We start from the raw sequence: 11,943 nt of genomic DNA on the forward strand, positions 1-11,943 counted from the left end.
TCTTTTATTCAAAATAATAACAAAGCCAGCCAAACAACCTGGGGAGGTTTTCTCAAACACAGATGAGCAGATGAAAACCCCTTTATGCTATAGGGAGTGTGGGGGCAATATCCTGTGTGCTATTTGTGCTGACACCAGTTACATTACGTGTCAACAGAGGTGGGGTTTATTATAACTATCGTGCTTTCTCTTTGAAACACAGTATAAACGTTTACAGAGCACAGACTGCTCTTCACTTCAGCTTTCTTTACCTGTGTAGGTTTGGCCATTTCATTGTAGAAGACGAAGACATAGACAAATGGCATCCTCTAACCAAAGCTTTCACTGGGGTGCAAGCACCTGTTTCCAACCTACTGCACCCAGTGTCCGTGGTTTAACCTCCAGGAGAATGGCCATCCAAAAGGTGCAGGCACCCAGCGTCTATGGGGGAGCTGGTGGCTATGGTACCCGCATATCTACTGGCACCAGCTACAGACAAGGCTTCGGTGGGAACTTCCACCTTAACGTTACTGGTAATGATGTGCTGCTCACTGGCAATGAGAAACCAACTATGCAAAATCTAAATGACCGTTTGGCTTTGTATCTGGAGAAGGTGCGTAATCTGGAAAAGGCAAACTCCCTAATGGAAAAGCAGATCAAGGAATGGTATGAGAAGAATACCACAGACATCAGGCATGACCACAGCTCATACTTTAAAACAATTGAAGATCTCCAAAATAAGGTAAGATATCATATAGTCATCTACAAATATATGAATTGCAATTATCAGAGAGATAGATAATACTCTATTGTAGAAAACTGACTTTTCCAAATTTCAGTTGTCTCAGCTTAGTAAAATAAATGCTTTATTTTGATCAGATACAAATTAGTGACAGATTTTACATAATTTGTAATACTAGATATATGTCTGCAGATATAAGTAATTTCATACATGAAAAATGTTTGAATCCAAATTAATTCTAATATATTTGCCTTAGGTAATTTTGATTAGTGAAAGTACTGATGGCAATTTACATATTTAAGTATAGTTTAGCATGTCAATTTCAATGTGTTTTTTTTTAGAAAAGAATGCCAAATCCGCAGAAAAATAATAGATCACTACTTGAAATAATAAATTACCATTACAAACAGTAAAATTTCCCACAGAACTCAGCTGACAGATTTGTCAGTTTTTGTTTTCAGTGAACTTCCTTAAATCCTTCCCCTCTTAATTTTCACCAGTTCTATTTCTCACCCTTTAAAAGCAGGTCCTTTCCAGAAAGCAGTTCATCCCAACTATTTCATATACCTATTTTATGACAAGGTTATTTGCCTTTTGGAGAACCCTAATTCCTTCTGTGCCCTTCAGAGGGAACTTAACCTGGCTTAAACCTGGATGACTAATAAACAGCTAAAGTTAAGCAAGATGAAGCCCACATACAGTATTAATTTCCAAAAACAGATCAAGCATGTATTTATGTGCAAAGATTCATCGCTTTTCAACCATTCCTTTTTTAGATTGGTGCCATACAGTTGGAAAATGCAAGGCTTGCCCTGCAAATTGACAATGCCAAACTGGCTGCTGATGATTTTAGACTGAAGTAAGTTCCATAATCATTTAATAAAGTCTCTTTCATGCTCCTCTTATTCACGAAAGCTTCTAGTTATTAGTACCAAAGCTGAGAAGTAAACATTTTCTAATGTAAAGTATAACAACAACAAAAATTTTAGAATTAAGTCTGTAGTAGTTACCATTTCTAACATCTAACAATTCTAACCATATTTTTCAGGTATGAGAATGAACACCTGCTCAGGCAAAGTGTTGAGGGTGACATTAAAGAACTGCTCCAAGTTCGTGATGCCTTGACTTTGACAAAATCTGATTTGGAGTCACAGATTGAAACAGTGAATGAAGAACTAGCATTTCTTAAGAAGAACCACGAGGAGGTGAGAGCAGCTGAACACTAAGAGATTTTTTTTAAAGGGCATACATAAACTGAGCCTCACTAGGAATAATGAAATCTTCATGGTTAATCTCAAAGACTATTACTGGGATTCAGCTCCAGATTAGCACATCAAAAGTTAGGTACCTATTAATATATTATCTATGTGAATGCACCTATGGTTCATTCTATTATAATAGTCAGTCAATAAAAACAGATACAGAACAGAGAGCACTTGAGCCCACTGCAGAGCAAACACCTAGCAGCTGGCCAACTGGGACACTCTGGTCTCTGCTGGTTGTAACAGGAGCTCTGGCTCACACAGAGACACCTACAAGTTAAATATGGGTACTCGGTGCCTCCTAGGTATCTAAGCTCAAACTGAACCTCACCCTTAGCATTAGATTTATAGTTTCAAACGCCTACAAAGGAAAGAATGTTATGCAACCATTGTTTATTTCCCCTTTTCAAGTAAAGACACAAACTGAAATCCTAAATTCAAAATGACTGTTAACAAAATCTCAGTTATGGCACATGCCCAAGCTTTCCTCTTAGTGTCATACTATCAACTTCAAAAGTGTAAACCCCTTGTCATATTTAAGCACTGTATGAGAAAGATCCAACCTAGAAAACCAGCCAGCCTAGCCACCCACTTAAAACTATGCTGTGCAGGACTAATTAATTTGTAACATATCTAGCAGCAGTATAACCAACTGTGTGTGGTGGCACTGATGTCCAAGCCATCAGGCATCAAAGTCTGAACAGCGCCAGAAACTAAGGAGTGAGGGTTCTTTAAGAATAATTTGTGGTTTAGCAGTTGTTACCCGACAAAAGTATACAAATGGGAACCACGACTTCTATACTCATTCCATAGACCTGGTCCTGAGGAAATTTTATAATATGCTTATAAAATGTAGCATTTATTGCTACAAAATAAGTAAAATGCTCTAACATGAGGTGCACTAAACAGTATTTAGAAGGTGATTGTTATTTTGCCCTGAGGTGCTATTTAAGAATTACTTCTATGCCTGTAGATCTTTAATTTGCTTCCAATATTCAGGATCAAAAGTTCACTGTAGTTGGTGCTGTACAATCCTTATTGCTGTAGGACATTCACAGACTGCGCAAAGAGGTGGGCTGCTCAGTTAACGTAGAGGTGGATGCTACTCCAAGCATTGATCTTGCAACTATTATGCAAAATATGAGACATCAATATGAAGAAATGGCAGAAAAGAACCATCAAGAAGCCAAAGAACGATTTGAAAAGCAGGTAAGGTAAACTACTTAATCATCAGCAAGAACCTCAGTCATGTCTAGTTGCAGTTTATAATCCGTCCATCTTTGCATTTCAGACAGAAGACCTGAACCAGGAAGTGACAATCAACATTGAACAGCTGCAAGCCCAGAGGAGCCAGATCACTGACCGGAAACAGATCCTTCAGGGTCTGGAGCTAGAATTACAGTCCCAGCTTAACATGGTAAATAATAAAGAGTACTTGAAATAAGGACTATGTTTAGTAGACAGTTACGCAGTTAAATACAGAAACTGAGAGGCTTTTCAATCAAAGTGTTATTTTAACACAAAAATGTATCCTCTCGAATAATACACCTCTGTCCTTTTCATTGGCTGTAGAAAAAGGCTCTAGAAGTCACTCTGGCTGAAACTGAAGCACGTTACAACTATCAGCTAACCCAAATACAGGAAGTAGTTGCCAATTTAGAGGCTCAACTGAGGCAACTCCGAGCTGACATGGAGGCTCAGAGTAACGAGTACACTGTATTGCTGGATATCAAGACTCGCTTGGAAATGGAGATAGCCACGTACCGCCGCCTACTGGAAGGAGAGGACAGCAGGTGAGGGAATACACGCCCTTCACTTGTTGGCTTAGTTTTGTATAACACAACAACATTTCAAATATTGTCTATCTTCACAGAAGGTGAAAGTGTAAAATCTGCCACTTTCCAACTGGTTTGGGGCGGCAGGGAAGTCTGTTGCCCATTTATCAATGTAGATTCAGAGGAGGCTGCAGTTCTTGCTCAGTTTCAAAAGCTGCTGTGGAAGCCAGTTGAGCTTGTCTCTTTCAGCCTCTGCATAGGTACATACTGCTGCTCTTTGTGAGCTGAGTGGCTGGATAGACATCTGCACTTCATCAGCATCAGCACTTCAATTTTGGATTGACTTGTCCATAACTGTAGCTTCTGCAGGCCTGGGCTAACCTAGGCTAGATATTTTTTCACCTTGTTTAGAGACTGCAGCACCCAGTCACACTAGAGCAGGCACTCAGCAAGAGCACGTTGACCTTCTCTTGCAGTCCACTGCAAGTTTTTCAGCCTGCACTGGATTATGTTCTGCTCTATCTGCGTCACTAGTAAGTGACTAGTAAAGAAGCTACATAAAAATTTGAAAACGTGCAAGTGAGCTGACACTAAATGTTCAGCTAGTTCAGTATCCCATATTCTGTAGTGCAAATAGCAGACGTCTGTGAAAGTGGGGCAAGCAGAAAGTAGTATTTCCCCCCCAAGATTCTGCCTGTTCAGCTGTTCTGGCTCAGGAAGTAGACTGGACATATCTGCATGAGCTGAAGTCAAAGTATTGCAGAAATGAGTGTGCAGATTAATTTCACAGATATCTTATGCTTAGCAAGTTTTACTTTAACAGAGAAAATTCATTTAAACACCTGGTTAAACGTCTTGATGAAAGGACATTACCTGTCTCAATCAAATGTTCAGGAAATGTACAAGGATGTTTCTTCAATATGTTAGGCACCATATATTTATATTTTTTAATTTATAATTTGAACAGACCTGTTGAAGTGGATGTATCTAAAGCAGAGCTTGAAAAAGGTATGTCACACCAATTTTTCTTATTTTTTGATGGCTGACTGTTGAAATGTTATGGGGCTAAGTAGCCTGATATAAAACAACAGAGTTTCAGAGCAAAGAATCAACCAGTGGAATCTTACATCAAGAAAGCAATCAACTGTATGGATAGATAACTCGTAGGGATTATACAAAGCCTGGTTTTATGTGCATAATTCAGGTGCCCGAAGTAAAACCACAGACTCCTCAAATTGCCAAGAGAACAACAGAGAATTCTTGAATTACCCTTTGGAGGACTTACAAGCATCTGCTTCTCTCTGTTGACTATGCAGGGAGATGAGGGTACTAAATAAACTATCTAGTTTAATAGCAAAAATATCCATTTCACTGTAAGACTATTCCTATTTTAGGTCTACAAGTTTGTACTAAACTGAAGCAAAACTACCAGGAGGGATAGAGAGTCATTCAACACAATGTCCACTACAGTATTATAGCTAACATACAGGATGTTCAAAGGAAGAGAAACTATATCCTGTATAGCCCAAAAGTTTACTTCACAGTAACTGTGCATTGAAAAGATGCCTTCCTCTATTTTCTCATGGTGGAATTGCTACTGATACTACAGTAATATTATTGTATCCATGTACATTGATTTTAATTAATTGTCTGTTCAATTTCATTACCAGAATCAAGTAAAGTTAAGAAGATCAAGACAATTGTTGAAGAGGTGATTGATGGCAAGGTCGTCTCCTCTCAGGTCAAAGAGATTGAAGAGAAGCTGTAAATGGCACCAGCAGGGAAGAGACAGCCTCTGAGCTTCTTTGAGATGATGCCAAAACTAAAAGATTAAACTTTATAAAGAATCCAATCTAATTCTTGCTAAAACCCAGAAGGGCTGAAAAATGCCAAACTATCAAATCTCAAACAATCTTTTTTGGTCTGTCTGGGAATGTTAATAAAAATCAGTACGTTACAAAGTTTTGGGTTTACTTACATAGTCACTAAATACCTTGATGAAAAAAAAACCAAATCAGCCTCTTATAGATGTATAACTGTTTCCAAGATGGATAACAATGGAAGTATTAGTTCTTACTTACATCAGAGTCTTAAAATTACATTTATAAACTTACTCAGTAGAATTTAGAAAGTCAAATGACTTATAGCGTGAATTTACTACAGCTTTTAAAATAATCTAAATTAAATTTAGAAAACCACTGAAGCAATATTTACTGCTAATGTTTCAAAGCACTAGGCTGGTGAAAGTCATTAGATGAAGACATGGGATAAACTTTGCTCATCTGCTTAAAAAGCTCTGGACAGTAACAGACTCTTCTCAAAGCACCATGAGAAATTTTTCTTCATTTTTTCAGACAATTCACTTCAACATCTGCTGTCTTGAGCTTTCTCACACTTTCAATGCATTACTAAATAAAAAGTTTTTAGAAGAGAACTGCTACTTCCAAAACCTTGATGGACATCTCATCAAAACTTCACAAAAAAGAATTTCCCAGATATAGATGATGCAGTCTCTATCAAATATGTTGGTTTAATTGCAATCTGCAGTTTAGCAATCAATTTTTTCTGTTAGGTACTAGAACATGTATTTTTTCTAAAATGCATTAAAATGTTCATTCAGCGCACCTTTTCTGAACTTGAACTACTGTTCAAATGCCGCTTCACTTGAGTAAAAACTGATCTTCAAATAAATGAGGACTGCCAATTTGCACTTCATAATAAATTTAAATGAATAAATAAATTGAAGAAGCCTATTTATTATTTTTCACTTTCTGTGAATGTTTATATTACCAGGGACTACAGCAAGCAAAGATATTTTATCAATAAGAAGATATTTTGCCTTTCAGTTCAGAAATATAAAGACCACCATCTCTATTAAACCTTTCTCTACCATGAGTAGAGTGCATGTACCCTTTCCCATCCACAGTGTCATTCTCCAGCGCCACACCCAGATCTTCAGTCCAAGGAGTCTACGTTTTCCTCTTGGCAATGTAAGCATAAAAAACCTCCTTTTGAAATCTCACATGTCTGGTGTGTTATTTACTGTACATAAACAGCTGTCAAAGAAAATAATCCTTTGCTTTCTCTGGCATGAATCACTGATAGCAGGCTATCAATTCCTTTCTACATCAATACTTTACTCAAACCTTTGATCTACTGCTCATAATAAGTTTCTGCCCCAAAAAAGCACTGATGATCCTGGATGTAGACAAATTAAAAATTAATACATTTCAGTTGACAAATTAAATGATATAATTAAGCCAGGACAAAGATAGAACAATTTTCTGTTTACCAAAATAACATCAAAAGAAAAGTACATTGGTTTTGAAGAGTCTCCATGCCTAAACCTGCAACAAGAAATGCTATATTTGTTCTTTAGATATGTATTATAAAAGGCACAAGATACGGAAATAATTTTCCTTATTTTGAGATAATAGCAAACTATTTAGAAGAAATGGTTACTTTTCAGCTCAGTTTATACTCAGAAGTAGAAACTGTTCGCACAGGTTATGCATATTACACAGAGATATTTCAGTGATGAAAGTTTGCGAGCAGAAAACACAATTGCAAATTTTATTCTGTATAATCAAGTATATTTATGTTTTCATGTTATGAGCAACCTGCAGAACACTGAATGTCCATACACCTCTTCAAACACTTCTGTTGATCACTTTTCTTACTTCTTATTAAACATACAGGGAACACTAATCTGGCAGAGGTCCATGCCAGAAAAGTATTATGAAAAGAAACACCTTTTTGACATGCGCACTTGGGAAGTATGACATGGAAGGGATCACTCCACTGACTTAAGCGTACTCCTATAATAACAGCCCCAAACCAAGAAAGCAATAAATATGTAATGACAAAAAAAATAATTTAGGAAGGATTTATAAATGCAAAAAGAAATTTTTGAGCTCCATTGCACATGGCAAAACATTACCATGATGTCTCAGCTCTACTCCACCCATTTCCCCTCACACAGCAAATACCTGGAGGGCACCAGATTTCCACTCCCATTGGCAAGTCAGATTGGTACATATCACTTATTTGGCAAGGACATACTAAACTGACTTCCCCTCCAAACAAAAGGGAGAAAGAAAAAGAATTAAAGATCTTCCGAGAAGGTGGGGTCTGCTACTGAAACACCCCCTGCCTTCCCTATATAAAGGTTGAACTGTACTCTGATCTGCCTTGCTCTGTGTTGTATGCTTCGCATAACAGATCCAGAGCACCTCGAGCACCATGGCCTTTTCTGTGCGCACAAGCGGTGGATCCCGGCAATTCTCTTCTCGAAGCGGACTTGGCGGGGGATCTCTGAGAATGTCTGGTTCTAGTGGGGGAGCAGGCTTCGGTGGCAGTGGACTTGGGTTTGGTGGTGGATCTGGCGGAGGTTTTGGTGCTGCTTCTATGCTTGGTTCCGGCTCTGGCTTTGGTGGAGGTTTTGGGAGTAGCTCAGGTGGAGGCTTTGGGAGCAGCTTAAGCAGTGGCTTTGGTGGAGGCTACGGTAGTGGTTTAGGTGGTAGCTATGGAGGTGGCTTAGGCAGTGCTTTTGGGGGAGGTTTAGGCAGTGCTTTTGGCAGCAGCTCAGGTGCTGGTTTCGGAGGTGGCTTTGGTAGCGGCTCAGGATCTGGTTTTGGAGGTGGTTTTGGTGGTGCTGGTGCTGGGGATGGCGGACTTATTTCTGGCTCCAAAAAAGAAACGATGCAGAACCTCAATGACCGTCTGGCTGCTTATCTGGACAAAGTACGATCTCTGGAGGATGCCAACACAGAATTGGAGCGCAAAATCCGCGAGTGGTATGAGAAAAATGGCCCTGGTGTTGGCATCCCTGGATCTGGGAATGACTACAGTAAATACTATCCTATAATTGAAGATCTTCGAAGCAAGGTAGCAAAGCAATGTACTTAACATATCTTTACCTTTGTAATTCTCCTAATAATACTTTGGATAAAAATAACAAATTCCTTTCAGAAACCAAGAGCAAACTTATTCTACAGTCCTGACGCTTGTAATAACCTCTGTCACACTGCAACTGGTATCATGTTGAAATGTTCTTGTATGATAAGAGCCGTTCTGTAGCTATATCACACAATGGTCTGTGACTTGGTCTAATTTCAATAAAGGAGAAGACAGTGATGGAATTCAGTTCCACAAAGTCTTGTAGATTACAAAGTTTAGATTTTAATAAGTTTCATATTTCCTAGATCACAAATTAAATTCCTTAAATAGACAGGCTACCTGGCAAGGTCTTCAGAGATTATAAACCATCTAGTCATAGCATGAGAACTGGTATTCTACTATTAAGTGAAGCATGCTGATTTGCAGAAGCTGAAAATCTGTCCTATATATTTTCATAGTAAATCATACAAGAGTCTAAAAAATTACATTTACTATTATAATTGTACTTAGGATTACAGTTAAGTAAACAGCTATATTAAGCTGCAAAGCCACTGGGCTATAAAATCATTCTCTGAACATTGTATTCCAGATCATCAATGCAACTATCGACAATGCAAGAATCATTTTGCAGGTTGATAATGCCAGACTGGCTGCTGATGACTTCAGACTGAAGTAAGTATATCTTAATATTACAAAATTTCTTACTAATATTTTAAGGAAAAAAAATCTTTTGTATTTCTTTCCTTGTAGAATACTTTAACATAATTATTAAACAACATTATAATAAGTATGTGTATCAAGATTTCATATTAAAAGCTATGTAAATACACAGTAATAGTTTGCATTTGACCTCACTAACCATATAAAACTATCATATTTCATTATTTTATTTACAGATATGAGAATGAAGTGGCTCTTCGCCAGAGTGTGGAAGCTGACATCAATGGTCTGCGCAGAGTTCTTGATGAGCTGACTTTGACAAGAGCTGATTTGGAGATGCAGATTGAAAGCCTGAATGAAGAACTGGCTTACCTCAAGAAGAATCACGAAGAGGTACCTTTTTTTTCCTTTGTGAATTCATAACAAGGCAGATGGAATTGTGAAATATCAAATTATTCCCTTATTTATGCCAGTGGGAGCTCCTTGTTTACATTATTCATTTTGTTTGCTGTTCTTTTTTGAATTTGCCAAGTCAAAGAGTGAAAGAAATATACAAGCTATGGATTCTTGTTGAAAGATAATTCACATCACGTCTATTTCTTCACATATATTTTTGGTAGAAGCATTTTGCCTTTTATTAACAGAAACTTTTGTTTATTTTAAATCTCTCCAGGAGCTTCAAGGCATCCAAAGCAGTGCATGTGGTCAAGTCAGCGTTGAAATGGATGCTGCTCCAGGAATTGACCTGACCAAGCTTTTGAATGACATGAGGGGACAGTATGAAGTCATTGCTGAGCAAAATCGTAAAGAGGCTGAAGCATGGTTCAATGAAAAAGTAACAACCACAGATAGCAAATTCAGCAAAATGTATGAAAAAATGAGTTAAGTATTTGGAACAGTAAATTTACACTCTATTCTTCCTTGTCATTTCAGAGCGGGGAGCTGAAAAGGGAAATCTCCACCAATACTGAGCAGCTTCAGTCAGGAAAGAGTGAGATAACAGATTTAAAACGGACCCTCCAGAGCCTGGAAATTGAACTACAATCTCAGCTTGCCATGGTATGTTCTAAGGACACTCCTAACTAGTCAGAGTAAATCTTCCAATTTCAAAAGTGTTGTTAGATCTTATACTATTCCATAGGATTTAAGATTTGCATTTATCTCCTATTAAATCTTGCATTCTTTTAGTTCCTAAATAGCAAGAATATGTATAATTGGATTGCAAGTAGCATGTTGTAAAGCAGATGAACTTTCATGTTCACATTCAGTGAAGCAGCAAAGGCCAGTTTTCAAACCGGTATTTCCAGAAAAAAATAAAAATCTCTAAGTAATGAGGCTATACTTACTCCCATTAAACTATTTCCAATGGTTTTGTATTTTTAAAGAATTATTTTTTCCTCAATCAGAGATTATTTAATATCCTTCTTTCACAGAAAAAATCCCTTGAAGACACTTTAGCAGAAACAGAAGGAGGTTACTGTGCTCAGCTTTCACAAATCCAACTTCAGATTGGGAATCTGGAGTCTCAGCTGTTTCAGGTCAGGGCTGATATGGAGCGCCAGAATGCAGAGTATCAACAACTTCTAGACATTAAGACTCGCCTGGAGATGGAGATTGAAACCTATCGTCGCTTGCTGGATGGCGAGTTTGTGTAAGTACCTAATTTACATAAAATATCTCCTATTTTCTGTAACAATACCCCTTCCAGGAAAAAAGAGGTAAAAACAAGTGGTACATTCCCCAAAAGACAGTAAGGCACATAAAATGATTCTTAAATAATACAGTAAATTCTGAGGAGAATGAACCACTCAGTATTTAAAATAATCAGTGCCAACATGAAAAGGGAATTTCTTCTGACCCTGACAAACATTCTGCACTATACCATATCTCTGATTCACTTTTAGGAGTGCAGGACCGGGAGTTACATTTGAAAGCTCATCCTTGACAGGGTCTAAATCACAAACACAATCACTGGATTCTTCGCAGGGTAGGTAGAACTTGACTGAATAAAATTTTGTTTCTAAAGTCATTCTTGTAAATAAAATAATACATGCTACTCTGTTTAAATGCGTCATAGTTCATTATGCCAAGAAACCAATTTGAAAGGAAAAGGATGTAACTGTTCACATACACGTGCTGCTGCTTTATAATTTTTAACACTTTGATAAATATTTCTTGTTTCATTTATGATGTTAGATCCTGCCAAAACTAGAAAGATCAAGACAATTGTTGAAGAAGTGGTAGATGGAAAAGTTGTTGCATCCCATGTTAAGGAAGTTGAAGAGAAGATATAAGGCACAATCTGATATTGCAAAGGATCCATTCACTCCATGTTTTTTCAAAGCCAAAGTGGATAAATAATTTCATGCAGTTGTATAAAATGAAAAAAATAGATTGGCTTTTTACTAAGATTCTTTTACATAAAAGAAAGCCTGCATTTTCATTCTTAGCAGTCATGCAATATATTTTCTGCTTCAGTCTATTGGTATTACCTGTATTATTGTCACAGTGTTCCATTAAATGTATCATCAAATCTTTGTTCAGTAACTAGAAATATGATGCACACATTAAGCATTTAATTAGATACATGCTTTTTATAATTTTTAGTAATTAATAGATAAATAAT

General features: G+C 37.3%; 2 protein-coding genes across 3 annotated transcripts; both read left to right on the plus strand.

The window, feature by feature from the left end:
- Positions 1 to 298: 298 nt before the first annotated feature.
- Positions 299 to 5,569, plus strand: KRT20 (keratin 20). Its single transcript, XM_014280060.3, has 8 exons — positions 299 to 721; positions 1,498 to 1,580; positions 1,770 to 1,926; positions 3,031 to 3,192; positions 3,275 to 3,400; positions 3,556 to 3,776; positions 4,726 to 4,766; positions 5,429 to 5,569. The coding sequence occupies exons 1-8, from the start codon at positions 299 to 301 to the stop codon at positions 5,524 to 5,526; spliced, it is 1,311 nt and encodes a 436-aa protein (XP_014135535.2). The 3' UTR covers positions 5,527 to 5,569.
- A 1,839-nt stretch (positions 5,570 to 7,408) lies between these two features.
- LOC102049123 (keratin, type I cytoskeletal 12) lies at positions 7,409 to 11,717 on the plus strand. 2 transcript variants are annotated; one of them, XM_027805676.2, is made up of 8 exons: positions 7,409 to 8,645; positions 9,247 to 9,329; positions 9,554 to 9,710; positions 9,991 to 10,152; positions 10,251 to 10,376; positions 10,751 to 10,968; positions 11,222 to 11,304; positions 11,514 to 11,717. In XM_027805676.2, exons 1-8 carry the CDS (start codon positions 8,001 to 8,003, stop codon positions 11,609 to 11,611), a joined length of 1,572 nt encoding a protein of 523 aa, XP_027661477.2. In that variant the 5' UTR covers positions 7,409 to 8,000; the 3' UTR covers positions 11,612 to 11,717. The 2 variants fall into 2 exon arrangements, with proteins under 2 accessions (XP_027661477.2, XP_005439394.2); XM_005439337.3 differs by having other exon boundaries at positions 10,751 to 10,962.
- The last annotated feature ends 226 nt before the right edge of the window (positions 11,718 to 11,943 follow it).

The sequence above is a fragment of the Falco cherrug genome, chromosome 20 (genome assembly GCF_023634085.1).
Source record: "Falco cherrug isolate bFalChe1 chromosome 20, bFalChe1.pri, whole genome shotgun sequence".
Taxonomy (NCBI): Eukaryota; Metazoa; Chordata; class Aves; order Falconiformes; family Falconidae; genus Falco; species Falco cherrug.

Bases quoted from the DNA above. Each gene is read 5' to 3' on its own strand.
- KRT20 (XM_014280060.3), top strand. From the start codon at position 299: ATGGCATCCTCTAACCAAAGCTTTCACTGGGGTGCAAGCACCTGTTTC. The intron at 3,777-4,725 runs GTGAGGGAATAC...TAATTTGAACAG, and splicing joins CTGGAAGGAGAGGACAGCAG to ACCTGTTGAAGTGGATGTAT. The intron at 4,767-5,428 runs GTATGTCACACC...TTTCATTACCAG, and splicing joins TAAAGCAGAGCTTGAAAAAG to AATCAAGTAAAGTTAAGAAG.
- LOC102049123 (XM_027805676.2), top strand. From the start codon at position 8,001: ATGGCCTTTTCTGTGCGCACAAGCGGTGGATCCCGGCAATTCTCTTCT. The intron at 8,646-9,246 runs GTAGCAAAGCAA...ATTGTATTCCAG, and splicing joins TTGAAGATCTTCGAAGCAAG to ATCATCAATGCAACTATCGA. The intron at 10,377-10,750 runs GTATGTTCTAAG...CTTCTTTCACAG, and splicing joins TACAATCTCAGCTTGCCATG to AAAAAATCCCTTGAAGACAC.